The 27942-nt window shown below is 48.2% G+C and overlaps 1 protein-coding gene across 1 annotated transcript in view; it reads right to left on the minus strand.

Annotated features, from left to right (window-relative positions):
- Positions 1-4514: 4514 nt before the first annotated feature.
- The window catches only part of LOC130486467 (pre-mRNA 3'-end-processing factor FIP1-like), a 55142-nt gene continuing 31714 nt past the window's right edge, over positions 4515-27942 (minus strand). The window contains exons 8-16 of the mRNA XM_056859736.1: positions 23690-23814; positions 18397-18502; positions 16799-16997; positions 15250-15276; positions 13298-13355; positions 10406-10461; positions 8419-8587; positions 5702-5860; positions 4515-4665 (exon numbers count right to left, since the gene is read on the minus strand). Coding sequence (XP_056715714.1) covers positions 4533-4665; positions 5702-5860; positions 8419-8587; positions 10406-10461; positions 13298-13355; positions 15250-15276; positions 16799-16997; positions 18397-18502; positions 23690-23814 — 1032 coding nt within the window. The 3' untranslated portion in view covers positions 4515-4532. The remainder of the gene's footprint in view (positions 4666-5701; positions 5861-8418; positions 8588-10405; positions 10462-13297; positions 13356-15249; positions 15277-16798; positions 16998-18396; positions 18503-23689; positions 23815-27942) is intronic.

Raw genomic sequence — 27942 nt, forward strand, 5'->3', positions numbered from 1 at the left:
TTTGCTCATTGAGGCTGTTGAATTACCCCCAATTCTCAGTGCCTTTTCTCTCAACCTGCTGCATTCCAAGTTGACATAGGAAAGCATAGGAAAGCACGGCTTCATGCCCCTCTTTCCTCTTCACTAGAGGCTAGAAATTGTTGCGGGGGGACTACTGATGTCAAACAGACAGTTGTAGCCTGCTAGACTCAGCTGGAAAATCAGGGCCACTCCTGCCCCATTCCTGTAAACAGCCACAGCGGGGTAATGGAAAGCATCATATAGGCGTGCCGGAGAGGTGAATGGACTCCCTCCCTGTAACCTTGTGTAGCCATTTTTCTTTGTTATTTCTTACACTTATGGTGTGGCCGTGGCTCAGTGGTAGAGCATCTGCTTGGCATGCAGAAGGTCCCAGGTTCAATCCCCAGCATCTCCAGTTAAAGCTATCAGAGAGGAGGTGATGGGAAAGACCTCTGCCGGAGAGCCGCTTCCAGTCTGAGTAGACAGTACTGACCTTGATGGACTGAGGGTCTGATTCAGTATCAAGCAGCTACCTATCTACACCCATCCCGACAGCTAGCACTTGAGTGGCCTTGAACTGTGCCTTTTCTGCAAAGAAGTGGTAAGCAGCTAGTCCTTGTGAGAATCTTGGAAAAAATAAAGCAGTTTCTGCTCTCATCCTCTCCCGCTTTTGAATATGGCTCCTTCCTTTAGATGGGCGTATCACCCTTTTTCTCCCCTCTCTGGCCCCCTCCCCAGGGTCTCTGGGTTATTAACAGTTCTGTGGTACAGAACCGTACGTTGCTGTGAAAGTGGTAGATAGAATTCAACCATGCAGTTTCTATATACACGGAAATTCAAGAGGAGGGGGCAGCAGCAACCATAAACCCCTCATGGCAGAGTTTAAGGGGCGCAGTTCTCCCCTTGAAGTTACTCATTCCTCTTTCAAAGGAAAGCTCCAGCACTCCCACTTAGTTTCTGAGAGGCTCCATTACATTCAGCTTTCTCAAGCTGTTTCATCTGAAAATAAACCAGTTTGCATCAGCAGACCTTGAACATTTGATCTATTAAGGGATTTCAGAGACCTGGAAGGAGGAACTGGTAGGCAGCTGGAAGTCTTGGGCCCAGTCTGAACAGTTCACCCCCCAACCAGAAGTCAGGCAAGCAGGTTGCTCTCTGCAGGACCCTGGATTGCTGCATGTTGGTGGGGGATGTCTCAGGAGAGAGGGGTGCCTTGTCTGCCTGCCAGGACAGCAGTGTGTTTTTGAATGGTCAGCACTCTAGGTGGGGTCTGTTGAAACTTGTGTTTGTGAAGTCAGGCTATTCATGGCTTTTTGTAAAATATCAGTTCAGGAGTGGAAAACAAGACTGAAGGACTGATGTATACACTTGAGGCCTTGTGTAGCAATCCCTCCAACATACTTGAGAACAGTCTTTTTACATCTGGCTGGTGGACTGATGCAGGATAATCGGTACTGCCTTCTGCCACAGACTCGGCATAGGGCGCGAGCTGTGCTCTGCATCCCTGAAAACAGAAGAGGGTGAACTGCAGCCCCAGTTCTCTGTGCTGTCTTCTTCCAAGGTGCCTTCGATCTACAGGATGCCCAGGGATTGCTGGAATGCTTTGTACCAGTGAACTTGTAGAAGTGGGTGAACAAGCAATCATTGTTTCAATGTATTTATAAATTATTCTGAAGTTACTGATGGAAGTTGTGGAGTGTTTGTTCTGACTCCATGCATCATCCCTGATGGATCCACCCATCTCAAAAAGGTAAAGGATTTCTTGGGTATTTTTACTACCTTAACACTGAGCAATTATTCAATCTGGGCCTTTGTTTTACCAGACAATGGTGGATCCTTCCCCAAACATGGAAAAAAGACTGGAAACTTGTTATTCCTGTTATGTAAAATACATATCTTCAGATGACTGGTCAGTAACTGGGTCCAGAGTTCTTCTGTAGCTTATTGGGGGGGGGGGAGTGACTTCAAAGCCAACAGGATAGTGACAGGCAGCACAGCAGCCTCCCCCCCCCCCAAAACAAGCCTTCTTATACTTTTGCACTTTGAGATCCCCCACCAACAACCAGGCCTGAACTGACCCTAGATGTTAAAATGACTAAACTGAGCCTATCGTATTTTGGTCACATTATGAGAAGGCAAGAGTCACTAGAAAAGACAAGTCATGCTAGGAAACATTGAGGGCAGCAGGAAAAGAGGAAGACCCAACAAGAGATGGATTGACTCTATAAAGGAAGCCACAGCCCTCAATTTGCAAGAGCTGAGCAAGGCTGTCAAAGATAGGACATTTTGGAGGACTTTCATTCATAGGGTCGCCATGAGTCGGAAGTGACTTGATGGCACTTAACACAACACACACACACCAACAAAAAATCTTTACTAGTCACCAGCATCTCCCCTACTGCTTTAAACCAGATTTATTTTTTTTAAATGTCAGCATGCAATAGTCCTGACCTGGATGGTCCAGGCTAGCCCAATCTTGGAATCTAAGCAGGATCAGCCCTGGTTACTAGTCTAACGGGAGACCAGCAAGGAAGTCCAGGGCCTCTACACAGAGACAGTCAGTGGCAACCCACCTTTGTTCATCTCATGCCTTGAAAACCCCAAGGGGTCACCATAGGTTTGCTACGACTTGACGACACTTTCCACCATTATACAATACAAACTGAATTATAGTTTTAAACACATGTTTTACTTACGATGTTCTGAACATTTGTGGTCAATTGCAGCTTATCCCTTCTACACCCACAGCAGAGTGACAGCTCCACTGCTGGAAAATGGGTCTTCACCAGAGAATTCTGGAACTAGTTCTGGTAAAGGCATTCAGGCTCGGGCCAGGCCACCTTGGAACTCTACTACAGCGTTTGGTGGTGAAGAGTTCCATCAAGTCACAGCCCCTCATGGGGCTTTAAAAGCAAGAGACATTCAGTGGTGCTTTGTCATTGCCTGCCTCTGTGTAGCAACCCTTGACTTCCTTGGTGGTCTCCCATCCACGTGCTAACCAGGGCTGATGCTGCTTCGCTTCCATGATCTGATGAGATCAGGTTAGCCTAGGCCATCCAGGTCAAGGCAAAAATATGTAGGTTGGTGGTGTTGGAAAGTGTTTTTAAGTCACATCTGATTTATGGCCCTCCCTGTAAGGTTTTCAAGGCAAGATATGCTCAGAGATGGTTGGCCATTGCCTGCCTGCATAGCAACACTGGACTTCCTCGGTGATCTCCCATCCAAGTGCTAACCAGGACCAACCCTGCTTAACCTCTGAGATCTGAGGCTAGACTGAACCATCCAGGTCAGGACAACCACAGCTCCACCAAGGGAAGCTCTATAATGTTCAATAAGTGTGCCTCTTGTCACTATTGATCCTCTAATTGAGGAACCCCCAACATATTCCAAAGGGCACCCCACCGTGTTTGAAAACCACTACATCATGTTGCTTTTCCAACATGAATCAGGCATTATTCCCTGCCATGAAGGTGCTTTGTCTTTTGAGACTGCACACACATCAGCCCCATTTCCAAAAGAAGTTGCTTTATTCCCCACACATTTTTCAGTTACTGACCTGCTCACTGCACCATCATAGCATACAAATCAAAATACATTGGTAGACAGGCTCAAGTTTCCAAGGTCGTTAGTTCCGTACAAACACCCAGACTTGCATGACAACACAAGAAAAATATAAAGTTTAAATAGCTTCCGGAAGTGTTTTTAAATAAGTTCTGCAGGTGGAAGAGAAGTGGGATGCACATGGAAGTGTGAGCTTTACTCTTGAGAATCTGAGGAGCTCTTGAGGTTTCCTTCTCTCAACAAAAAAAAAAATCCCCAGGGTCTAAACAGAACAGGGAAAACAACCACATAAACAAGGAGTGTTGCTGACCCTTGTCAATCCGTAATCAAAACTTAACATCCCATCTCCATAGTCAAGAGGCTTCGGAAGGAGACTCTCCTGTTAGTGCACAAGAAAACCTCTCAGTCTCTCCAAAATAGGACGGCTCAGCACTGGAAGGCTCTGCTTGCTGGGAAAGAGCACACTTCTCAGGGAAACTGGCCACTGACTCCATAGATGTCCACGCTGAGTCGGCAGCTGCAGTGATCGCTCTGGCTTCCCACCAAGCTTTTCTTGGGGGGCAGATTTTCACAGCTACAAGGAAGTGGGGTGGGACTACCACACAGAAGCCAGGCTCTAAGCTGGCTCTTAAGAGGACCTAACCTGTGTCTCTCCGAGGGATTTTTTTTTGGGGGGGGGAGGGGAATTGCTGGATACTCCAAGAATCTACACTCATTCACTTTAGCTGAATCCACTTCCCATCAGAGGCCACAGCATCTGACACAATGAAGCAGCCCTTGGTGCACAGTTCCTGCCGGGCTGTCCTTTCCAAAAAGCGTGGCTGCAAGTGAGGGCTGGTGGGCAACCCATAATCCGCTTGGCTCCCCTGTCATTAGGTAGTTTCCCTGGGAAACAGGAAAACGTCACAGGAGAGCGGCAGGCTGGTGTTGGTCGGACGGCAGCTGCTGCTTGGAGACCACAGTCAGACTGGCTACTCCTTGGAGTCCTGCTCATTCCCCTCGGGGACCCCGTCCTCGCTGACTTCCTTCTCTTCCTTGCTGCGCTTATTCTTTTTGTGCTTGTGGCGCCGATGGCTTTCCCCTTCCTCACTCTCATGCTGTTTCCTGGGATCAGATGGGAAATGAGAGAGCAAAGAGTGAGGTCAGTTTGGCTGCAGAGCTCAGGCATACAAGAGGACCCTCCAAGGCCCTGTGGCTTTGCAAGAGGGGAAGGCGCATGCACACTAGAGCCTGAGGGGTAATGCTGCCAACCTAACAGAGGAGAACACTGCAAGCTGCAAAACAGAACCGTAGCGCCATTTAAAAACCCAAACGCTAAAAACAAGCAATCTGAACTATGTTTTGGTTTTGGAACGTAGCCAGCTGAAACAGCTCCTCGGCCAGAGAGTGTTGAAAGCCCAACAGCTGAATGCACAGATAAAACCTCGGGAAGAGACATCCCAGACAATCAAGACTGTCAACAGTGACCAGCAAACTATTTTTGCCTTAAGTGAGAAGTACAGGGAGTCCCATCATTGATGGGAGTTCAGGTTCCTCTGGTCACTCAGGCTGGGACCAACTAGCGGTGTCAGTTCCACAGGTACATCTGAATGGGTCACATTGGAGAGTCCTTATGAGCTCCACCTGGCGAGGAAGCCAAAATCCTTTCATTCAAATTCAAGCGTTTTGATAACCCAAGCGCAAAACTATTACTAAACACCAAGAGAGCCAGTAGCAGCCAAGTACTCTTCCATCATGCCTGGCTGGCTTGGGCTCCGGATAAGAGGCCCCCTCCCTTCACCTGCCAACACCTTTAATGGAGCCAACAAGCAAACAGGCACCCTTCTGCTGTGCCTGGATCCGGCTGAGCTGAGAACCTTCTCCCCTAAGGAGCACGGCACTGGATTTTGTCGTGTTTGGGTGGGGTGGGGTGGGTTCTGAGCCCATCTGAGAGTGAATTTTGGCTGAACAGCAGGATTAAAAATAAAATAATTAAAATCGCTCCACGGGGATACCCTTAATGGGTGTTTGGAAGCTTTATATGGCACAAGAAACCTCTTGAAAGGGGGTAATTTGGACTAGAAATCAGTCTGGAACCACCCTTTTCTGGTGCACAGATTTGTTTCAGCTCCCTCGATGCCCCGCAGAGGAACAGGCTTACCGCCGGGATGACTTGTGTTTGCTGCCCTCCTCTTTGTCTCTGTGCCTTCGCTCCCGATGGCGATCTTCCCGCTCTCGACTGCGCTCTCTGCTCCTGCGATAGTCCCGCTCGAAATCGTAACTGCGCTCTCGGCTATAGTAACGATACCTCTCGTCATCACTGAAAGGGAAAGAACACAGTGGGGCTTGGAAAGAAAGGAGGTGAATCCAATGCTCAAGTCTCAAGCTCCTCCCTACTAATTTAAAGCACACCCCAAGAAATGCCACGTGAGTTACCCATGGGCCCTCAGGACACACAGGCCTACCTCAAGAATAGCTGGATTCGAGTCCAGAAGCACCGTAGAGAGCGACAAGATTTCCAGGCTGTAAGCACTGGAGAGTCAAAGCTCCCTTCGTTAGATACCATGTCTGACAAAGGGAGCTCTGACTCTCAAAAGTTTGTACCCTGAAAATCTTGTTGGTCTCTATATGGTGGTGTGTGTGTGTGTTAAGTGCCGTCAAGTCGTTTCCGACTCATGGCAACCCTATGAATCAATGTCCTCCAAAGTGTCCTATCCTTAACAGCCTTGCTCAGATCTTGCAAACTGAGGGCCGCAGCTTCCTTTAGAGAGTTAATCCATCTCTTGTTGGGTCTTCCTCTTTTCCTGCCGCCTTCAACTTTTCCCAGCATGACTTGTCTTTTCCAGTGACTCTTGTCTTCTCATAATATGTCAAAAGTACGACGGCCTCAGTTTAGTCATTTTAGCTCCTAGGGTCAGTTCAGGCTTGATTTGATCTAAAACCCACTGATTTGTTTTTTTGGCGGTCCAGGGTATCCGTAACACTCTCCTCCAACGCCACATTTCAAATGGTGCTACTGGAATTTAATCTATTTTTGTTTATTATACTTTATTGGATTTTTATCCCACCCTATCCCTACCAAATAGGGCTCAGAGTGGCTTACAAAGACATCGTCCAGTTATGTCTGCATCATAACAATATACAACATATAACAGTTAAAATCTACAATACAATATAAATTGAACAATTTATAAGACCAATAACAGGATCCAGGTGGCAGTAATAGTGGACATTCAGGTGAGGAAAATGGACCTGATTGCCCAATAAATGATCAATAAATCAAAGATGGAACAGAAACAAGGCCGGGAGGCCAGATGTAGATGGAACTGTTGCTGCCCTCAGCTATGGGCCTGATGGAACATCTCCATCTTACAGGCCCTGTGGAATCGAGCTACGTCCCGCAGGGCCCAGGCCTCACTTGACAGAGTTCAACCAGGCCAGGGCTGGTTGAGGACAGCCGGATATTTCTCGGGTGGGGGACCACTTACAGGTTGTTATCTGATGAGCGTAAAGCTCTCTGAGAGGTGTATTAAGAGAGGCGGTCCTGTAGATACGATCATCCCACATTATTTAGGGCTTTGAAGGTTAGTGCCAAAACCTTAAACCTGATCTGGTATTCAACCTGGAACCAATGCAGCTGGCAGAGCACCAGTTGAATATGTGTTCTCCATGGGGTCCCTGTAAGGACCCTTGCCGCTGCATTCTGGACCAGTTGAAGCTTCTGGAGCAGCCTTAAGGGTAGCCCTGTGTATAGCGAATTTCAGTTGTCTAACCTGGAGGTGACCATGGATCATCGTGGCTAGGTCAAGGCAGGACAGGTAGGGCACCAGCTGCTAAGCCTGGTGGAAGTAGAAGAGTTGCCACTTTGGCTACGTTTGTGACCTGGGCCTCCACTGATCAGGAGGCATCCAGCATCATGGCCAGACTCTTCACGGTAGGTGCCAGTGTAATCGCACCCCATCAAGAGTTGGGAGCAGGTGCCCAATCTCGGATCCTCCCCAGCCCAGCTATAGGACCTCTGTCTTTGATGGATTTAATTTCAGTCAACTTTGTTTCAACTGTCTTGCCACGGCCTCCAGACACCTAACCAAGGTATCTGGGACGGTATCTGGCCATCCGGCCATCAACAGACACTGGTGACCACCTAGCCCGAAACTCTGGACAAGCTTTTTAAATGCAAACCAACATGTCTATCCACTTAAATTACCTCAAGAGAAAAAAAAAAGACGAGTTGGTTTTTATATGCCGACTTTCTCTACCACTTAAGGAAGAATCAAACCAGCTTACAATCACCTTCCCTTTCCCTCCCCACAACAGACACTCTGTGAGGTAGGTGGGTAGAGGAATGCAGAGAAAGGGAAGAGTCCAAAATATTAAAGGTTGACCAGCAGCTTAAGGGGAAAAGCCAGAGCCAAATGAAGGATGCTCCACCAAGATCATCTGTTGCCAGAGACCAAATCATGATTCCAGAGACCAAATCATGACTCCTCTGTGGAAGCTTCCTGGGTGATCTTGGACCAGTCACAGTGTCTTTGCCCAACCTACCTCACAGGGTTTTGAGGATAAAATGGTAGAGAGGAGAATTATGTAAGCAGCTTTGGGTCCCCAATAGGGAAAAAGGCGGGGCATGAACTCAAATACATAAACAAATATTGGAGATGGGAGGGATGAGGGTGAGAGGAATACTCCATGGCGCCAGAAAGACCAGAGATGTCTGGATTGATAGCTCAAGCTCTTAGTTACCACACTAGATCAGTAACTTAATCTAAGATGTTAGACTTGCTCCGGATGCCAACTTCACGTTCAAGCAGCAGACTGCCGGTGGCCACAGAGCTGTGGCAACACCATTCCAAGTGCCAAGACAACACCCACACTTACTTGTTGTATTCACTGGCGGTGGGAGTCCGGGCACGATCTCTTTCCCTCTCCCTCCTTGATCCAGAGTATTCCCAGTGACCGCTGTCAGAAGAGCTGGAGGCCTTGTCCACTGTGGTCACCCAGGGCGCATGAGATGTGGAAATGGGTGGGTAGCTGATGAAACCTGAATCTGTGGAGATGGGAGAGAGGCTTCCATGGACACCCCCTCCTCTACTGGCTGCTTCAAACGTTAACTATGAGAACACAACCGTTTGTCCGGCAGAGGAACGAGTGGGTGTCCTACAATGCTCCATCACACTCAGAACTTGTGTATTTCACACACAGGCAAGATTAGTGTACTACATCACCCTCAGCCACACACTTACCTTACACGCCTGGCAGAGGGATGGGACTCCCCTCTCCTGCTGAGCCACAAACCTCCAGCACCAGGCCAGGAAGTTGACCAGACCCAACGGGCAAGGGCTGAGGTTACATCAAACCTCTCCAAAACACTCAGTGCTGAGCAGGGCCACACCTCGGTGCTTTGTGCACAGCTAGTCCCTGCTTCAATCCTCAAAAGGGGAGAGAACGACTGCTGATATTGGCAAGCGGTTTTCGTACAGCCAGTACTAGCTGCCAAGCGCCAACCAATAAGGACTACCACTGGGTCCTTTTGTTCCCACTGGGAACGAGGTTATTAACAGTCCTCTATCTGCTGTGAAAGAGGGAAGGCCGCTTGGTAGATAGCCCGATCTTGTCGGATATCGGAAGCTAAGTAGGGTCAGTACTTGGCAATGGCACACCTCCTCTGCTTCTCACTTGCCTTGAAAGCCCCTTGATGGGGTCACCGTAGGTTTGCTGCAACTTGATGGCATTTTCACACACACACAAACTGCTCTGAAAAAATGTGCTGGACAGCACTGTGCAGACCACATTTCTTTGCTTCCCTCCCAGAACACCCTCTCAGCTGCGCATGGCTACACTCGACTCGTAGAAGCAGCTGGAGGCTGGGGGCGAGCGTGGAGGGCTGGCAACTGGAATGTTCAGCCCACCATCCTCTCTACCAACTGACAGCCCCAGGTTCTCAGGGTTCCACCAGGTCCCAGCAGAGCCTGTAGCATTTGACGAGGCTTCTTTCATTTGGTAAAGCCACCATAGAAAATGTGCATCTCAGCAATTGGTTTTAATTAAAGGCGCAGGAGAGTGCAGGGGAATTTAAGGACATCAGGCAAAAGGAGAGATGAAAGAGAAGGAGGAGGAGGGGGAGGGGAAGGGGGAGGAGAAGAAGAGTTGGTTTTTATATGCCGACTTTCTCTACCACTTAAGGGAGTCTCAAACAGGCTTACAATCACCTTCCCCTCCCCACAACAGACACCCTGTGAGGTAGGTGGCGCTTAGAAAGCTCTTAATAGAACTGTAACTTGCCCAAGGTCACCCAGCTGGCTTCATGTGTAGGAGTGAGGAAACAAATCCAGTTCAGCAGATTAGCCTCTGCCACTCATGTGGAGGAGTGGAGAATCAAACCTGGTTCTCCAGGTCAGAGTTCACCACTCCAAACCACCGCTCTTAACCACTACACCACACTGGCTGGTTTTTATATGCCGACTTTCTCTACCACTTAAGGAAGAATCAAATCGGCTTACAATCATCTTCCCCTCCCCACAACAGACACTCTGTGAGGTAGGTGGGCAGAGGGATGCAGAGAAAGGGAATAGTCCAAAATATTAAAGGTTGACCAGCAGCTTAAGGACAAAAGCCAGAGCCAAATGAAGGATGCTCCACCCAGATCATTATTGCCAGAAACCCCTGGAGAAACCATACCATCCAGCTCCCCCTTCTACCTGCATTGACCCACAGAGAGCAGCTGCTGGCAACAGGTCATTTCCAAGAGCAGCCAGAACTATGAAGAACATGACATGGTCTCTGCTTCTCCCCCCGCCCCCTGAAGTCAAATCCCATGGACCAACACTGGGTGGCACAGGGCAGGAGCTGTGCCAAGGGGGCTCACCTGTGGAACTGTAGCCAAATGGAGGTGGCTGCCGGTTGTTGTAGCTGGCAGGCTGGCTTTGAGGAAAGAGAGAAAACACACACAACACGCCGGTTAGCACTCTTTAATGCCCATTACCAACCCTGGGGATGAAAAAAACTTTGCTCAAATGGAACATCCTGGCTTCCTGTATGGCACCTATGCCCAAGCGCCACCTTCTCTAGTCAAGAGATGTCAGGTTCTCTATCGAGTCCCTCTTCCTTTTGCATTCTCAGCTTGTCACAAGAAACAACAATGCCTCTGTTCAGCGTTTTCGTAAAGTGTCAAATCAGCCTGCAGAGGGACACAGACTTGTGTCCCAAGAGATCCTCAGCAGGGGTACAGCTTGCCACGGCCACCTGCGTCTAGCCAAAGAGTGGAACCGTAAGGAGACCAGCTCCAGCTGTCCAGGAAGCCTCCTGCCATCCGTAGGCCAGGCTAGGTCCAGGGTTACTCCCTGGGTTGTATAACAGCTCGCCCACAGGACTGAGCAACTAGGAGACCTGCTCTTGTTCTAAACGGATCACCTCTGCCTCACCTGACTCTAGCCCAATTCATTTCATTGCTGCGTATCAGGACAGGGAGGAAACACGTTGCGGCTCTCACTTTCCTAGAGGCTACCGGTGGATGGAGCAGGAGGAGAGGCCAGGCTCAGCAGCAGCTGCCGCCATGTCCCCTTCTGTAACTAATCCACTCCTTTCGAAGTTTTTTTTTTTAGAGGAATCTTTATGAACAAATCGTTGTTAGCCATTCAACAATAAAACATGAATTTAGAAACAGCACCTGTAGCATGAGCTGAACTAACAACAACAACAAAAAACAGGAGACAAATACCAGGGCAGCAGGAATCCTTCTGGGTTAATTCTACGGAACTGTTCGCTGGTTCTGTATGGGAAGCGCCAACTTCCTCCAGTGCTCAGGCAGAAGGCATGCCTAGGGCCCTTCACCAAGCCACCCTCTGGGTTCCTGTGGCCGGGAATTGAGGCTCCAGGATGGTGTCTTCAATAGCATCAACTACAGCAGGGGTCCCCAACCTTATTGAGCCTGTTGGCCCCACCCACTTTCTAAAAAACTTGGCAGGTGCCAGGAAAGATATCAGCAGGCCCCATGGTGCCCACAAATACCATGTTGGGGACTCCTGGTCTACATGAACTGTAAACTGGAGATCAAATTCAAGAATGACCACATCTGGAAGGGGCTACAAGCAGTAACCGTGCACTAACAGCCCTGCCCTCCAAGACAAGTTTTCTTTGCTCCCTGTCCTCTTACATTGTATGCTACACTCCTGCTTTCTAGGGAAAGTTAAAACACATGCAGGAAGGAGCAGGGCCCCAGGATACACAGCCACCGCCTGGGTTAGATGCCGCCATCCTAGCAAGACTATAAGCCCCATTTATTTTGCAAGGCTGACCACCTCCTCCTGTACTCAGCCTACCAGTTACAATCCTTTTCTCCAGCCCTGTTCTTTGGGAGGTGAGACAGGTGGAAACCAGAGGCAGGGCTTTCTCAGATGTGGCCCCTCGGTTGTGGAATGCCCGCCCCCTTCGCATTCCCCTAGCACCTACCATGCTGCTCTTTTGGCACCAGGCCAAAGCAGTTCTTTTACCTGAGGGGTTCCATCTTGTTTAGCTGTTTTTATGGCCAGCTTCTATCACTGCTTTATGAATATCATTGTAGGCTGCCTAATGTTGGCTGCATGCTGTTATTTTATGCCCCAGTCTTCTTTTACTGTTGATCATTAGAAGGTTGTTTTTATTACTTTATTGTGTCGCTTTCCCTCTTTGAGCTACCTCAAGCAGTCCCTGGAGAGGCGGCATAAGCAGTTTCTGAATAATAAACAAATGAATCCTCCTACTACATGTAGGGCTTTCTCCATCAGAGCTATGGTATTTGCATCCCATCTTTTCTCTGAGGAGATCCCTGCAACTTACACGGCTCTTCCATTTTATTATCATAACAACCTAGGAGGCAGGTGAGGCTGAGAAAGCGAGGTCAGCCCACCGATTTCATGGCAGAGTTAGAATCTGAACTCAGGTCTCCCACAGTCCTTGCCTAACCACTACATCAAACTGGCTCACATGATTAATTGTCGAACTAGATGGTGGCAGGTTGAAGAATCTGAGACACAACGAAACAGGCTCATACAGCAGCCAAAATGATTTAGACTGGGCATTAGGATGAGCTGTTGACTGTCAGGATTCAAGCCTACAGCAGATCATGAACTGAGGACCCGAGAGGCAATGGGCAAGGATTCACACTGCGTGCTGCCACCAGCTGACTCTGGCCATGAGGAAGGAACCACACGGAGACCAACCAGACTTGTCCAAGATGCCTCCTTGCACCAATAGTCTGGGACAAGCCACATGATACTCCTTGCCTCATATTAAACCATTTGGCTCCTGCGTAGCCCCTAGTTTCCTTCCCCTAAAATGCACGGGAGCCAGATCTGAAACTGCAGGACTGACATTACGACCTTGGAGAGGGGCAGAGAACAGAAGGCTCCCCTAGTGCTGCTCTCCAAGAACCTGTGGGCAAAGTCCACAGGAGAAACTTCAAGAACAACATTTGTGAAAGAGAAAAACAGAAGTCCCAAAGGACACCCTATCACTGTTCTAGACCATTTAGCTGACAAGGAAGTGACCCATATTGTTGGGGTGGGGGGAGAGAGAACATATAAACTTGCCTACAAATGGCACTTCTTCTCCGTGTTCCCCAGGCATCCCCACTAAACTAATCATGTGGCCACAGGGACAGCTGCTGAAATCCTGCAGCATTTTGAGGGGATAACATTGGATGGAGATGCCAACCAGTTGGGGGCTCCAGAACAAGCTCTTATTATAGTAGTCCAACCGATTCTGTGCTGTTCTTACTTACCCATCTAGTGTCGGGATGAGGAGGGCTGGTGGTGGAGCGAGAGGTGGAGGGAACAACCCTGTAAAGAAAGACATTCATTGAAGACTGAGCAGCGTTCTGGGCACTGCACAGTAATTACTTAACTCATTCCTCCAGAGGAAAATAATCTCTGCATCCTTGGATAGCATGGCAGAAAGCTTCTCTCTGTCTCCCAACATCACCATGTTGTGCAGTTCCCCAGGCTCCCTCCCCCCCCCGCCCCCGGCAACCATGCAATCTGGTGACGAAGCACTCAGAGTAGGCCTCACTTCTCATCATAGGGAGGGGCAAAGGAGATAAGAGTCCCTGCTGGGATGTCAGTCTCTCTTCGGAGCTGCGTTTCCAGGCCTGCCAGGTGGTTTCCCATCCACATATCTACTAGGACCAGATCTGCACAGCTTCAGAGACGCGGCTACAAGAGATGCCTGCAGACGAGCCCTCTAGGTCCTGCATGCTCCGTTGTTATTTTTAAAGGATCTTTTTGCCCCCACAGAAGCTCAGGAGAGGGATGCCATTGAGACTTAGTTGAAATACTCCTCCAGTTAAAAAAAAAAGTAACCCAGCCTTTCTCAAATGTTCTGAAATCAGCCCACTCCTTATAAGCTAAGTCTACTTTGCATCCCCACATGGGAATTCCATAGTTGACTGTGCAAAGATTCTTGCATGTAGCTGTGTACATTCAGCTTGTCCCGATGCACACTTTAGGGGGTTTGGCCCTGGCATTAGAAAGGAATCTCTCCAACCTCCTCCTAAAACCATGCACAGGAAAACACCCAGAAGATGAAAATAGGAGCACCCTTCTTCCCAAATTACTTGGGGATGCGGGTACAGTCAGCATCGCATTTCTCCAGGAACATCCTAACCCAGAGTTGGCAACCCTATTCCATGTGGAGGAGGAACACCCCATAGTTTTGAGAATCACTGCCAAGCCCATCGCTACCCAGCACCAATTCACATACTTTAGACTGAGCTGCTGCCTTCCCCAGTAAGGTCTACTCCAGGGATGGGGAACCTCAGGCCCGGGGGCCGCATATGGCCCCCGAGGACATTTTTTGTGGCCCTTGGGAGCTCTGGGGCCCCTCCGCGGAGGCGCGGCATAGGGCAGCCCTCCCTGAGGGTGTTCCTGGGGCCATGGCTTGCAGGGGTGCTGCAGCACCCTTTGGACCTCCTCTCGCCAACTGACGGCTGTTGGTTGGCGAGAGGAGGGGGAGGGACGCTTTCCCCAAGGTTGCCCCCTATAGCCACAGTGTGCAGGAATGCCAGGGCACACTGCAAGCCCCTCTTGCTGCCTGTCGGCTGTTGAGCAGTGAGGCGGGGGAGGGAGAGGCCCACGGCTCCCGGTGACAGAGCATGCGCGCAGGAGCCGATTGGGCTTCAGGGGGCCTTTTGTGGACTCTGGGGTGGGGAGGGCATGGAGCCTGGGGCCAGGTCGCGTGAGGCTGGCGGGTGTGCGTGTGGGTGGGTGGGTGGGTGGGAAGGCTTTTCTCTCTCCCTCTCTTTCTGTCTCTTTGTCTGTCTCCCTCCGTCCTTTTCTTTCTCCCCCTCTTTCCATTTCTTTCTCCCTCTCTCCCTTTTCCTCTTTCTCTGTTTTCCTCCCTTCCTCTCTTGCCAATCAACCGCAGGCTTCGCCTCCCTGGCGCCTCATTTGCTCGGGCCCACCGCTGGCTGCCCTCCCGCCTGGGAGGGGGGAGGACCGGGGGAGCCCTCCAGGCCTTCTCTGCGTGGCCTCCCCTGGGGTTGCCAACTTCCAGGTGGTGGCCAGAGACCTGGCAATCCTAGCCTCTCCCCCACCGGGAGATCTACACTTGGTATGGCCCCCAAATGATGTTATAAATGTGCAAATGGCCCTTGGCAGAAAAAAGGTTCCCCACCCCTGGTCTACTCAGACACAAATAAATTTGCTCCTGTCATTTGAAGTACACAGAGGTCTGTACCTGGAATGGGGCCTGGTGGTGGAAGACCTACACAAAGCAACAAAAGAGAAGTGAGGGCAGCAACAAGCCTTTTGTGCGCCTTGCAAAAAACAACAACTGGGGAGCCCCTCCCTTACACCCGGATCCAACCCCATCTAAGAATCCCCTCCAACATGTGTGGGACACTGTCATGACCATGTGTATGGGGTTCTGAGTCCCATGAGCCTCCAAAAAGCTGGATAAAGACATTAACAGCAAACCTTATGGCACAACAGTCAGAACCCTGAGAGAAATGACATAGTCAGATGGGTTTGATTCCATTTAACTGGAGAACAAACAAATATCTGCTGTGAAGCTGCCTCATTCAGAAAGAGACCTGTGGTCCGTCCAGTCCCAGAGGCAGCATCTCTCATGCAGAGGTCTTGTCTAGTCCCGTGATGCAAGACCTTCTTCGTCGGAGTATTCCAGCCCTGGATTCTACTAAAGAACTTTGGCCCCCTTCCCCTTCTGTTACAGCAGAGGAACAAGAGAAGGTATTCATGATTTTTGTCCTGAGGCATAAAACTCATAGCTCTCCACAGATTTTATCTCCCCAATAAGTGCTTATGGGATTGAAGCCTGAGGCTCCATTTAGAAAAAAGATGCTGTCAGGACAAAAAATGCTGTTCTCTCATGGGATTCTGCACCCACACAGCTTCTTGCATTAACCAAAGAACCATCCATGCAACACAGCCACACCATGCTGGCTTGTAAGCCACACAATGGATCAGGGGCAGCAAAGCTCAAACCACCTTTGGACATACCATTAATAAATAAAGCTTTCCCTCCCCCACCCCCCACCCTGAGAATCCAGCCTAAAAGTAACAAAAGACAAGGATCCCGAACGGCTTGGCTGGAACAGGACGGGGACTGTGAGCCATTTCAGCTCTAATTCCCCAACAGTATACTGAGACGCACACAAGTGCCATGCAAGAACTGTTAACATGCCACGAGAAATAAACACAGTAATTAAAAGCTCTTGTGAGCTTAAAGCCCCCATCTACAGTGGAGGCTGCCTGATGTAACTCTGTATGAGTCACTGCTCTGATTTTGCTTCCTTCCAAACAGCCTCCTCGAAGGCCAGGTAATTCTACTGCTTATCTCGACTGGCTGTTTTATTCAGATACACTATGGAATTACCTACCCTCAGAGGAGCCTGCCCTTTGCATATCTGAATGAGTCACAGCTCTGGATTAACATCTTCCAGTTCAGAGGTATACCCACAGTGACAATGCACAGCAAGACAGAGCATTGGGCTTCTTAAAGGATAAGTCAGTCTTATTCTTGCATATTCAAAAGCAAACCTGTGCGCAGTTTGGAAGCAAAGAAGCACGCTTCCAATTTTAGAGTTGCAAGTAAAGTTATCAAAAGCACAGGGAAGCACACTCTGGAGAACACAGGGTTGGTTGGGCCCTAGGACACCCACCCAACTCTCTCCTGACTGGCTTCCTGCAGAGAGCCATGAGGGATTTCAGAGGGCTCTTCAGGCCCTGGCTACATCAGTAAACTGCCCGTGCTCCCCAGCACCTACCTGGAGGATGGAGAGGGGGCGGGACGGAAGTAACTGGCGGTGGCGGCGGATGGAGAAAGTGCGGAGGAGGGCGACCACCGATGGGTGGTGGAGGTCCTGTTGGTGGCACAAACGGCTGCTGTTGAGGAGGCTGTTGAGGCTGCGATGGCTGCTGTGGCTGCGGCAGGGGCTGCGATTTGCTCCCGTGATCCCCAAGAACCTTTAAAACCACACAAGGCCAGGAGGAAAGGGTCTTTTTCAAATACTTCCCACGGATTGCAATCCCACTCATTTCCTCTCTCAGAACTTGCACATCTGCTACAAACAGGGATGCGAGTCTGCTGTGAGGCTGAAGAAACAGGAGGAACCCGCATGGGGTAGCCCAGGGCTTGGGATAAAGCTTTTGTTGAAGAAGAAATCAAGGTTTTAGCCACAACAGTTTTGACAATCCGCTTGTATGAGGGGTAACATCTGCTGGAATGAGGAGTAACATCTGCTGGAATCATAGAGGCCAACAGGTGGCTGAACAATATTGCCTGTAATGGGGGGAGGGGGGGCTTCAGTCCTTGCCCTGCCAGGTGACTAGCAGAGCCAGAGTAAATGATGCAAGATGAGCTTCATTTGCACTATGCACATCACAGAGACGGCATTGGCCCAGAATTTCGTTTTTTGCAGCAGGGTTCGCACCTCCATGCAGTGGCTGCATATGGCTTCTTCCCAAAGGGCAGAGACCTACAAAGTGGGGCTGTGCTTGGCAGCCAGCCATTATTTTCTAGTAGCCAACTCACAACATTGCCTATAACAGTAAAGGAATATCCATACTAATCAAACCTTATACTAGATGTGTTAATAAAAGGAAAGCAATTCTTTAAATTTAATTTTTATTTTGTTTGTAGTCAACACCAGGAATTTCAACTCATTCTCCCATGCAAATAGATGCTGAAGGAGCTCACTGGTTGGAACCTGCAACTGGTGAGAATGGAGCTATTCCAACCAATTCATACCAGTTATAAGAGATCAGCAGCTGCCCTGCAATGTCCTCAGCCTGTGTTAAGGAGTGCCCGAGCGAGAAATTATTCTGCATGGATTGAAAGGTGAAGGCAGAGTCCTTTCTTGGGGCTATGGGACATTAGGTTCATCAGAGAGAGTCTTCTGAAAGATTCTGGAATTCTGGAACTCTCTTTCAAAAATGGACCACTCAGGCAGTGTGACATTAGGGCTGGACAACCAATATTGATGAAAGGCAGGAGAGAAATGTTTGCAATGAATAAATCAAGGATGGGCAGAAGCCTAGATGGAAGATTTCAGGAGAAGACAAAGAAGCAAAATCCTGCCACGCGGACAGTCTTAGCTGGGGAAATACATGCATCCTGATGCACGCATGTGCCCCAGCTCACAATCCAGGCTTTATTTCCTCAACATTTCTTGCTCACCTTCACACATATGAGATGCGATTCAACTTAACAAAATATACACAGAACAATTTTAAATACAAAACACAAGAGGTGGTTGTGAAGACTTGCCTGCCAAGGACCCCAGACCATGGTTTCAGCTTTCATCCAAAAACCAAGTTAGCCACCAACCCGACATTCACAGGTTCTCTGCAAAGGAGTCCTTACCTGAATGGGGTTCTCCTCAGAGGCATGCTTATCGCGACGCCTTCCTTCCACCCTTCGGATGGTGCCTGCCTGCCCACCAATCACATCGATGGTCCCACCCAGCTTCCTGGTACAAGAGGCAAAAGAAACAGCTTCTCAGGTTCAGCACCAAAAAGCGGCACCCTGCAAGCCTGGCAACGACATGCCGGCACTCATTGCTCTCTCCCACCCCATGCTTCTCCCTGGGCAAGAGTGTGGGAGGGGTATGTGTGTGAGAACATGCACAAGAGAGAGAACAAGAGTGCTGGGATCCAGGCCACAGCGCACCAACCTCTCCAAGCTGAGGGATTCTCTGCAAAAAAGCCACAGATATACTTTTTTCAGCTGCATGTGCAAAACTGCAGAAGCAGAACTGAAGCTTGTAGGTGAATTGGGATGAAGGGTTATTGGGATGAATCAGACCAGTGGTCCATCTAGTCCAGCATCCTGCCTCACTCAGTAGCCAACCAGTTCCTCTGATGGTCCAACAACAGGCCAATGGTCTAATAGAGGCCGAGGCCTTCCCGAGGTTGCCTCCTCGCACTGGGATTCAGAGGTTTACTGCCTCTGAGGTCATTTATGCGTGGGTACTTGAATTCACATTCGCCCCGGCTGACTCGGTTGTTCCTTGGAGCTCTGCACGTGTTTTCCATCCATTAAAAATTACCTTGCTGCCAGCCCTCGCAATGTCCGTGTCTTCCCATTCCTCTGTTAACCTGACTCTTCCATCTGCCCTGAGCTCAGCCCAGCTGAAATTTCCATGCAGAAGAGAAGGCAAAGCACGGGCCACAGGAAGATTGGCATCTCTCACAGTGTCAGGTCCTGACTAAAGTCACCTGAAGAAGGGCTCTTGGCAGGACCAGGCCAGGCTCTGGCTTCAGGTCAAGTTATTGGTTCACATGTCACTAACTCTGTGTATAGTTTCTCATCCTGTTATCCTGTTATTCACTCAGCCTGCAATCCACAGCTATTGTGTTGTCTACCTTGCCCTTGGAACTGTTATCTCAGAATTGTTTCACTTTCTCTGGCTGGAGTGCTTTTAACCATGTATTCTACCCGTATCATGCCATTAGCAGCCTTCTTCGTTCTGTAGTCAGTTCTTTCAATTTACCTTTTTGCTCCTAATAAAGTATTATTGCTTCAGGACCACCTGCCTGGATGAATTTGCTTTTAAGGGATGCTAGAGGTAAACGCCTGATTAGCATTAGGCTGCTAATCCCTCTATTCTCTAACCTTTGGACTTGGGGTCGTGTTCCCTTCCAACACTATGGCGGGGGCACCAGAGGAGGACCTCCGACAGTTGCTCCTGAGGGAAGCACGGCTCGCCCAGAAAGAAGCCGAGCGGCTCGCTGGGCTGGTAGCCGTGCAACGTGCCCAGATGGAGGCTGACCAGCTGCTCTTGAGGGAGCTCGACCAAGAGGGAGCCGAGCGGCTCAACAGGCTGGGAGCAGCACAACGCGCCCAAGAGGAGGCTAGATGGCTCGCCCTTCTCCTGGAAGAGGCACAGCTCGCCCAGGAGGACGTGGAGAAGCTCGCCGGGCTGGTAGCCGTGCACTGTGCCCACGAGGAGGACAACAGGCTCGCAGGACTAAAGATCGAGCAGCACGCCGGGGAGGAGGCAGCGCGGATTGCTGCCAAGGAGGCAGAGCAGACCACTGCCAAAATTGCTGGATGGCTTGCTACAGAGGAAGCCGACCAGCGCACATGGGAGGAGTCCAGGGGACTCACCGAGCAAGGGGTCCAGCCGCTCGACGAGAATTTCTGTCGGGCCACGGGAACGGGGGTTCCCCAACCAACCGAGGCAGATGCCGTCGGGGAAACGCGTCCAGACCACCTGCAGAACCCCAAGACCGGGGAGTCACAGGTTCCGCTGCCCCACCTTGAAAGCCCCTGGAGGGGTTGCCTTCCACCGTGAGCACCAGGCGGTGGTGCAAGGCGAGATCCGGTGCTCTAGAGGGCCTTTGGGACTATCCATTTGGCACATGTTCCTGGGAAACAAAATCATTTGGCAGACGCGCTTTCCCAGCTTCCCCAGTATCAAAGCAAAGTGGAGCGCCCCATGGACTCGCTTTTCACACCGGAGCAGCGGGGGGTTGTACCTAGTTTAGTCATCCTGACTCGTTCCCAAGTACAGAACTCTCCAACCCCAGAGGGGTTGCCGGACTCTTCCGAGTCCACCACCTTACAGGGGGTACCCAACCCTTCCACAGTTGTGCCACAGTCCCCCCTCTCGGAGGGGCTACCGGATGCCTTTAAGGTCGCTTTAGTGAAAGCCTGTCAAGCGGAAGGAGCCACAAATAGTCTGCCAGACAAACTGACGCAAAGGGGGGAGTTTTGGTTTAAAGAAAATAAGCTGTATGTGCCTGCTTCTTTGCGGAGGGAGGTGATGGATTGGGGCCATGGTTCCAAAATAGCCAGGCACTTTAGGTTCGTAAAGACCCTGCATTTGTTATGCAGGCAATTCTGGTGGCCAGGGATGAGAACGGACTTGGGCTCTTTCATTAGCAGTTGCCCTACGTGTGCTACAGCCAAAAGGGTGGTGGGGAAACCACCCGGACTTTTGAAGCCGTTTGAGACACCTTCGGCTCCCTGGGAAGTCATTGCCATGGACTTTATTACTGACCTTCCTCCCAGTCAGGGGAAGACGGTTCTTTTGGTAGTTACGGACCTCTTCTCCAAACAAGTGCATTTCGTCCCTTGCGCGGGACTTCCCACAGCGCAAAAATTGGCAAAATGTTTGTGTCAGATATCTTTAAATATCACTGGTTTCCACGCAAAGTGATTTCTGACAGGGGTTCACAATACATGGCTAAGTTTTGGAAAGTGTTTTTGAAATTGGTGGGAGTAGAACAAGGATTGTCTAGAGCGTACCACCCCCAGATCGACGGACAGACAGAACGTGTCAATTCAGTGTTAGAATGTTATTTGAGGTGCTATGTGAATTACCACCAAGACGATTGGGTGGATCTTCTACCCTTTGCAGAGTATGCTTATAATAATGCCTCCCATCAATCCACAGGTTTCAGCCCGTTCCATGTGGTGTATGGTAAAGAGTTCGGGCCAGTTGGTAATGTGGATTTGGCAGGGGAAGGGGAGGATGCTGAAACAGCTGATTGGGTAAATGTGGTACGAGACACCTGGCCCTGGTTGCAAAAGAATTTGGAGCGGGCCAAAAGCAAGTACAAAGCACAAGCAGACAAACATCGTTCTCCGGGGTGGGACATTCAGGTGGGGGATCAGGTTTATCTGTCCACAAAAAACCTACGCTCTTTCTGCCCTTGGCAAAAAGCTGAGTGAAAAATATGTGGGACTTTTTCCAGTCTCACGGATCATTAATGATGTCACGGTGGACTAAGTCTTCCCAAAGCCCTGAGGGGAATCCATTCTGTCTTTCACGTCAGCCTTCTTAAGAAGTATGCGCCCACGCCTGAGTGGCATCCTGAACCTCCGCCCAAGGTTCCGCTATTGGGGGGGGGGGAACAGCCAATCACAAAGCAGCATGTAAAAAGGTGGGGATTCAAATGCTTCCTGCTTCCCGGGGGCTCTTTCTGAGCAAAAGAAAGGCTTTTTAAAACCGAGGCTTGGATTTCTTCCCCCCTTTCTTTCAGATTGCTCCTTTTTTTTGTTTGTTTTTCCGTTAAAATTATTTTTTTAAGCGGCAATTGGGTTTTGGGGTGGAGAATCTTCTCTCACAGTGAGCACTGCGAAGTAAGCCAATTACAAAGCAGCATTTAAAGGGGCAGGACTTGATTTGAGCTTGGAGAGAGCTTGCTGCAGAGATCCCAACTGGAAAGAGTGGGGCCAGCCAGCAACGAACCTCAGGTAAAACTCCCATGCATAAATGACCTGAATGTGAGGTTCTCTTTAGCCACCATAGCATAAAAATGAGTTCCTTCAGCGCCATGGGAAAGGTCTCAAGTCAAAGCTTCAAAGAACAAACTAGCATTTTATGATAGTTGTGGCAGGGACCAGAGATGTCTTCGTGCCTCATCTGAGGTGCCCATGATTTTTCAGAGCTTCCAGGAAAAGGTTAGAGCCCTAAAGGTGAGCTGTTAGGAACAAGAGGACAGGATAATCTCAGTATTGCTACTGATTCCAGCCTTTGGCTTTAACAGGCTCCAGCCCTGAGGCACTATGTACAGTCAGGCATTATTGGGCTCCACCCCTACCAGGCTCCACCTACTCCACCTGCCAACCTCACTTGTGCCTCTCCTTGAGCGCCAGTGTGGTATACTGGTTAAGAGCAGCAGACTCTAATCTGGAGAACTGGGTTGGAGTCCCCGCTCCTCCACATGAGCAGCAGACTCTAACCTGGGGAACCAGATTAGATTCCCCACTCCTTCACATGCAGCCTGCTGGGTGACCTTGGGCCAGTCACAGTTTTCCCAGAACTCTTTCAGCTTCACCTACCTCAAAAGGTATCTGTAGTGGGGAGGGGAAGGCGATTTTAAACCACTTTGAGACTCCTTATGACAGAGAAAAGTGGGGTATAAAAACCAACTCTTCTTCCCCTTCTAAGTCTGTTGTCAAGACCCTGCCCTGGTCCTTGGCACAGAAAGCTGCTTGTGTGTGCCTCCTAGAGATGAGGATGGGGACGCATATTCACAGCCTCAGACGTCTGCTGAAGAACTGTCTCCAGAGGGCAAAGAGGTTACTGGTGCCCCAAAGCAGATGGGTTGCTTGCAGGATGCCAGTCTTCCACCAAACCACCACTTGGTTTCTGCATTCTCCTTAGCCTTAATTAGACTTGTCTCACGTGAGATTCTGGATCAATATACACAATGGATAAACAGGTGTCACCTCAACGTAAGCAGGCAAGATTTTTGGAAGCAACATTTCCACAAGAGCATCAGTAGAGTTTCATGGAGAACGGGGCCATCAACAGGTACTAGTAGTTATGGCTAAATAGAACCTCCACATTCCAAGGTACCTCTGACTGTGGAGGGGAAACAATGGGGGATGCCTTGGCCTCCGTGTCTTGCTTATGGACTTTCCAGGGCATCCAGTTGGTTGCTGTGGATGCTGGACTAGATGGACCTCTGGTCCAACCCAACAAGGCTCTCCTTTGTATTGGGGGGGGGGGATGAACAAGGAGTACTGGAGGAACAGGAAGACACAAATAAATGTAGGTCAGTCTGCATTGCTAAAAACACTCTTGACAATAAGGAAGCCTAGATGAAAGCAGTTAAGAATCTACTGATGCAAAAACCTCAAGCAAAATAAGCTTGCTGTTACATTTATGTAATGTGAATGGCTCAAAGCACAATCTGTGTACCTGTTAGGGGGAGGCCCAGCTTTTATCCGCCCACCAACAAGGGCCACAAAATCCGTTTTAAAATCCATCTTGACAATATTGTTCTCTGGTTCTTTTTCTGTATTTCCTGTTCTTCCTTGCTGAACCTGAGCAAAATTTGAGACAGAGAGCGAGACAGTATGAATGCAGCACTCACAAGACATCAGAACAATGGTTCCAGGTTTTCAGCATGGACAGGTGCCCCAGGACCGGCCAAGTGCCCCAGAGGAGCCACCAACGAGGTTATAGAAGCCAGAATCTCCCCCTCCCACTGCCCCCAGAAACTGGCATTCATAGGTATACTCCTCCTGAACAGGGAGGTTCCATCCAGATATTAGAACTATGAGCCACTGAGGGACCTGTGTTGTATGAATTTGCCTTATTCCCTTTTCAAGCCATCTAACCTAGTGGCCAACATTAGTTTTGTTCTTATAAGATTATTTAATTTGTTTTTTTTCTTTGTGAGCCACCTCAACGAAGTCTCCAGAAAGGCGTATACAGTTTCAAAATTATATATATGGCAGAAAGTTCCACTAGTTAATTATGCCTGGCATGAAGTGGCACCTTCTTTCCTCTGTCCTGAATCTATTAAGTACCTCTGAATTCCAGTATTTCATTGAGTGCCTCTGAATGCCAGTATTTTGTGAGAAGAAGACGAAGTCATCTGTATCAGCTTTCTTCACTCCATGTACAATTGTACCAAGTTCTACAATGTTGACCCCAAATTCTTCAGCCTCTCTCACAGGGAAGGTGCCCCTTTATTGTTTTGGTTACCCTCTTCAGCACCTTTTCCAACTCTGTGATACCCCTTTTCAGATCCTGGGTCAACCAGACCAGAACACAAATTCCAAATACAACCGAACTACAGATCTATACAAGGTTAGTGCTCCAAGTTCCCAGTAGCTTAGGCAGGTGCTTTTCTAAATTAAAATGGAATGCATGTCTCACTCTGACACCAAAAAAAAAGTTACCACTAGAGTATGCAAAAGTAAGAATTATCCACCCTCAGAGGAACCCACTAGTGCCCTTCTGCATGACTCACTACTCAGCCTGTTTCCTGAATGGAAGCGCTAGAGCAGTGACTCATACAGAAACAAGATGGGCACTTTCTTCTGAGTGTGGATCATTTTACTCCATCTACAATGACTGAATGGTCTGATCCAAACCATTGTAGACATGCTCAAACAACTATAGAACCTCACGGGTGCTTTGCATGCACTGGCGCACTAGCACTTCACCATCCACTGCACCTGTGGAAGCCACCTTAGAGCTGGATTCCAGAGTTGCCTCACAATGACAGAACACTGACAACAATACCCTGTACAGCAAGTACCGGCGAATAACATGGACTGTGGTCTTAGGCTACAGGATGATGTAGCATATCAAAGGGGAAGCACCAAAAACAGGTAAAAGACAAGGCTCAGACAGGCAAAGGAAACTAATTATTCCAAATCCCAATGCATTTTGAGCAAGTCGCTCTTCATCAGGGCAATGCAAAATAATTTAGTTATCTTTATCCAAAAAGATCTGCAACCAGCTCCCTCCATTCCTGTCAGAATCCTAAGGTGTACTGACTTCAGAATGCCTATTTTCACATTTTCAGAAGAGTTGGTTTTTATATGCCGACTTTCTCGATCACTTAAAGAAGAATCAAAATTGCTTACAATCACCTTCCCCTCCCCACAACAGACACCCTGTGAGGTAGGTGAAGCTGAGAGAGCTCTAAGAGAGCTGTGACTAGCCCAAGGTCACCCTATGACAGGCCCTGACATGATCATGGTATCTTGTGAACATGTGCAGAATTAATTCCTTATGGAGCTTAAACACATCATACACATACAGAGGTTTGTGTAATGTATAATGAAAGTCTGTGTCATGCTGACAGGCTAGCTCAAGGTTAGCTCTATCAAAGCTAACTACTAAAGTTACTCTGGCTTTGTCCTTGAAGGGGCAGCGTAAAAGTCATCTTTCTGACTTAGCTGCCAGATGTCAGAATCTTAAATGGCCTTTTCAAGGTCTTAAGATATCTTAATGTACTAAGAGTGCATTAATAGTTGAAATTGTGCTTAAAATATAGCCTAAAGGCATTATAGTTCTCTCAAGATAAGAGTAATATGCTTCCTTGCTCTACTGTAATCTTGCTAGATGCAAACCTGCTAACTAATGTAAACAAAACACTTTGCAAAGTGACAATGTCAGCTAAAATTGTGTTCTGTTAGTTATATAGTTAAACGTTGTGCTACAGATTTCTAAGTAGTCTCATTTAATGCGTATAGTCCTAACAAAGAGGATGGTATAGAAATTAAATATGTAACTTGATCATGTAACTCAGAAATGAGTATTTATACTTTAGGCACAGAGGAGTGAAAGAAAAGGAAATCCATATAAGGACATAAGACAGGAGCAGATGCCACTAAGCTCCTGGTATCGGATAAGAAAGGGGAATAAAGGTACCCTTTTGAAGACTAAGGAAGAGGGGAAAAGGAACACTCTTCACTCTTAATGGGTCTAGAAATTGTATAAATACCAGCCACAGTACAGCTGGCACTTTAGAGTTCTATGGCTGGCAGACTGCAGCTGTCTGGTGTAGCACCTCCATCTCAAAAGGCTTGAGATGTAAAACATTGAAACTCTGTTCTTGCGTGGACAGTGGTTCTCAGATATCTTGAAGTATCAAGATCTGGATATTTCAACATATCTTACTTACAGTCTTCTTGTGAGACTGCTCTATTCCTAGAAGAGGATAGAGACCCTTAGAATTCCTATTCTTTGAATGGGAATCTAAGTGCAGTGATCTTTCCATGTATTGGAACACTGAGAGTCCATTGTATTTATGGATTCTTACAAACTAAGCCTATTTGGCTTACCAATGCTAAGAAGCATCCTGAATACAGGGCTAATAGCTAGATCTCTGAGATTGTGTCAGAACGTCCTCTACTTAACAGAGGGACTTCTGAACCTCCTCAGAGCAAGAGACCAGAGAAGGGAAAGGAGACTTTCTGTACTCTGTGAGATATGCACAATGCACATACACAGATTGGTACAGTCAAAGAGACTGTAAACAGCTTTAAGCTAACACATAGTATTTATATATTCAGCATTGCTGTCTAAAACTAGAAAGAGCATGCATAGCATGTACATACACAATGCCTGATCTTAATGATGATCAGTTAAGAATATTAATAGAAGTCTTTAAAGGACTCCAGATGACACAGCAAGGTATAGTGTGTCTTCTGTACAGAAATGTTATGATGTTTTGAATGATTTAAGTTAGGATGCTTCTAACCAAATCTTTCTCCAAAGAATTAACCATATTTTGACAGGATTTCTGTAACCTTATATTCTGAATGAAGGTGCATTGCACTAAGGATACTTTATGAGTATATTCTGACTAAAATACTCCTTTATGGAGGCATAGAGAATGTGAATGATTACTTGCTACATAAACATGTTTAAGACTAATGATATCTATCCTTATATGATATTTTAAGGCTTTGCAACCAGAAAGCATATATTGTATAATGTAAATAAATGTGTTTTTTATATACTTCTACTCTTGTCCATTATTATAAATTTATTGGCGTGTTCAAGAGATGTCCTAGAAGCAATAACAAGTTTCTAGGAACCGTTGATTCCGGTCTAGTGGTGTCTCGCTGAATAGATAACTCCATTTCTCAGTAAATGGTACATTCTAAGAGTGTAGGCACTTAACGGCCCGAACCGCGACAGTTGGCGACCGCGGCAGGACAGAGCGAAGGGTTTGAATCCAGACGTGGGTTCGAATTCAGAGTGTTTTGCAAGCACACAATTTAAACCATTGGTATTTATTCCTGCAGGATCCTAAAGCATGGCTTAGGAGATTTTGGCTCTATATATTTGCAAAGCTTGTAGAAGTGACTACAATGACAATACCACAGTCAGGAATTGACTGACTTCATAAGGTGAAGGTAAAGGTAACATTACTTTGCAATCTACTGCCCTTTGTATACTGTACATTGAGCCAGGGCACAACTAAACCAATGGGCATTTCTCTAAGTACTTATAGAGAAATGAAGGCTACTATACTGTACTAGCCTTTTCAATAACAGCCTATAGGTGGCTGAGCAAGTAAGCAACTCTATGTGATAACTGTATGATATGCAGTCATATATATAAAGATACATTAAGATATATTGATGATTGTACTAAAGTACTTAAGGTTTTAAATGTATTGATATGTTGAATTGAAGTACTAA

This window comes from Euleptes europaea, chromosome 13 (assembly GCF_029931775.1).
Source record: "Euleptes europaea isolate rEulEur1 chromosome 13, rEulEur1.hap1, whole genome shotgun sequence".
Classification (NCBI taxonomy): Eukaryota; Metazoa; Chordata; class Lepidosauria; order Squamata; family Sphaerodactylidae; genus Euleptes; species Euleptes europaea.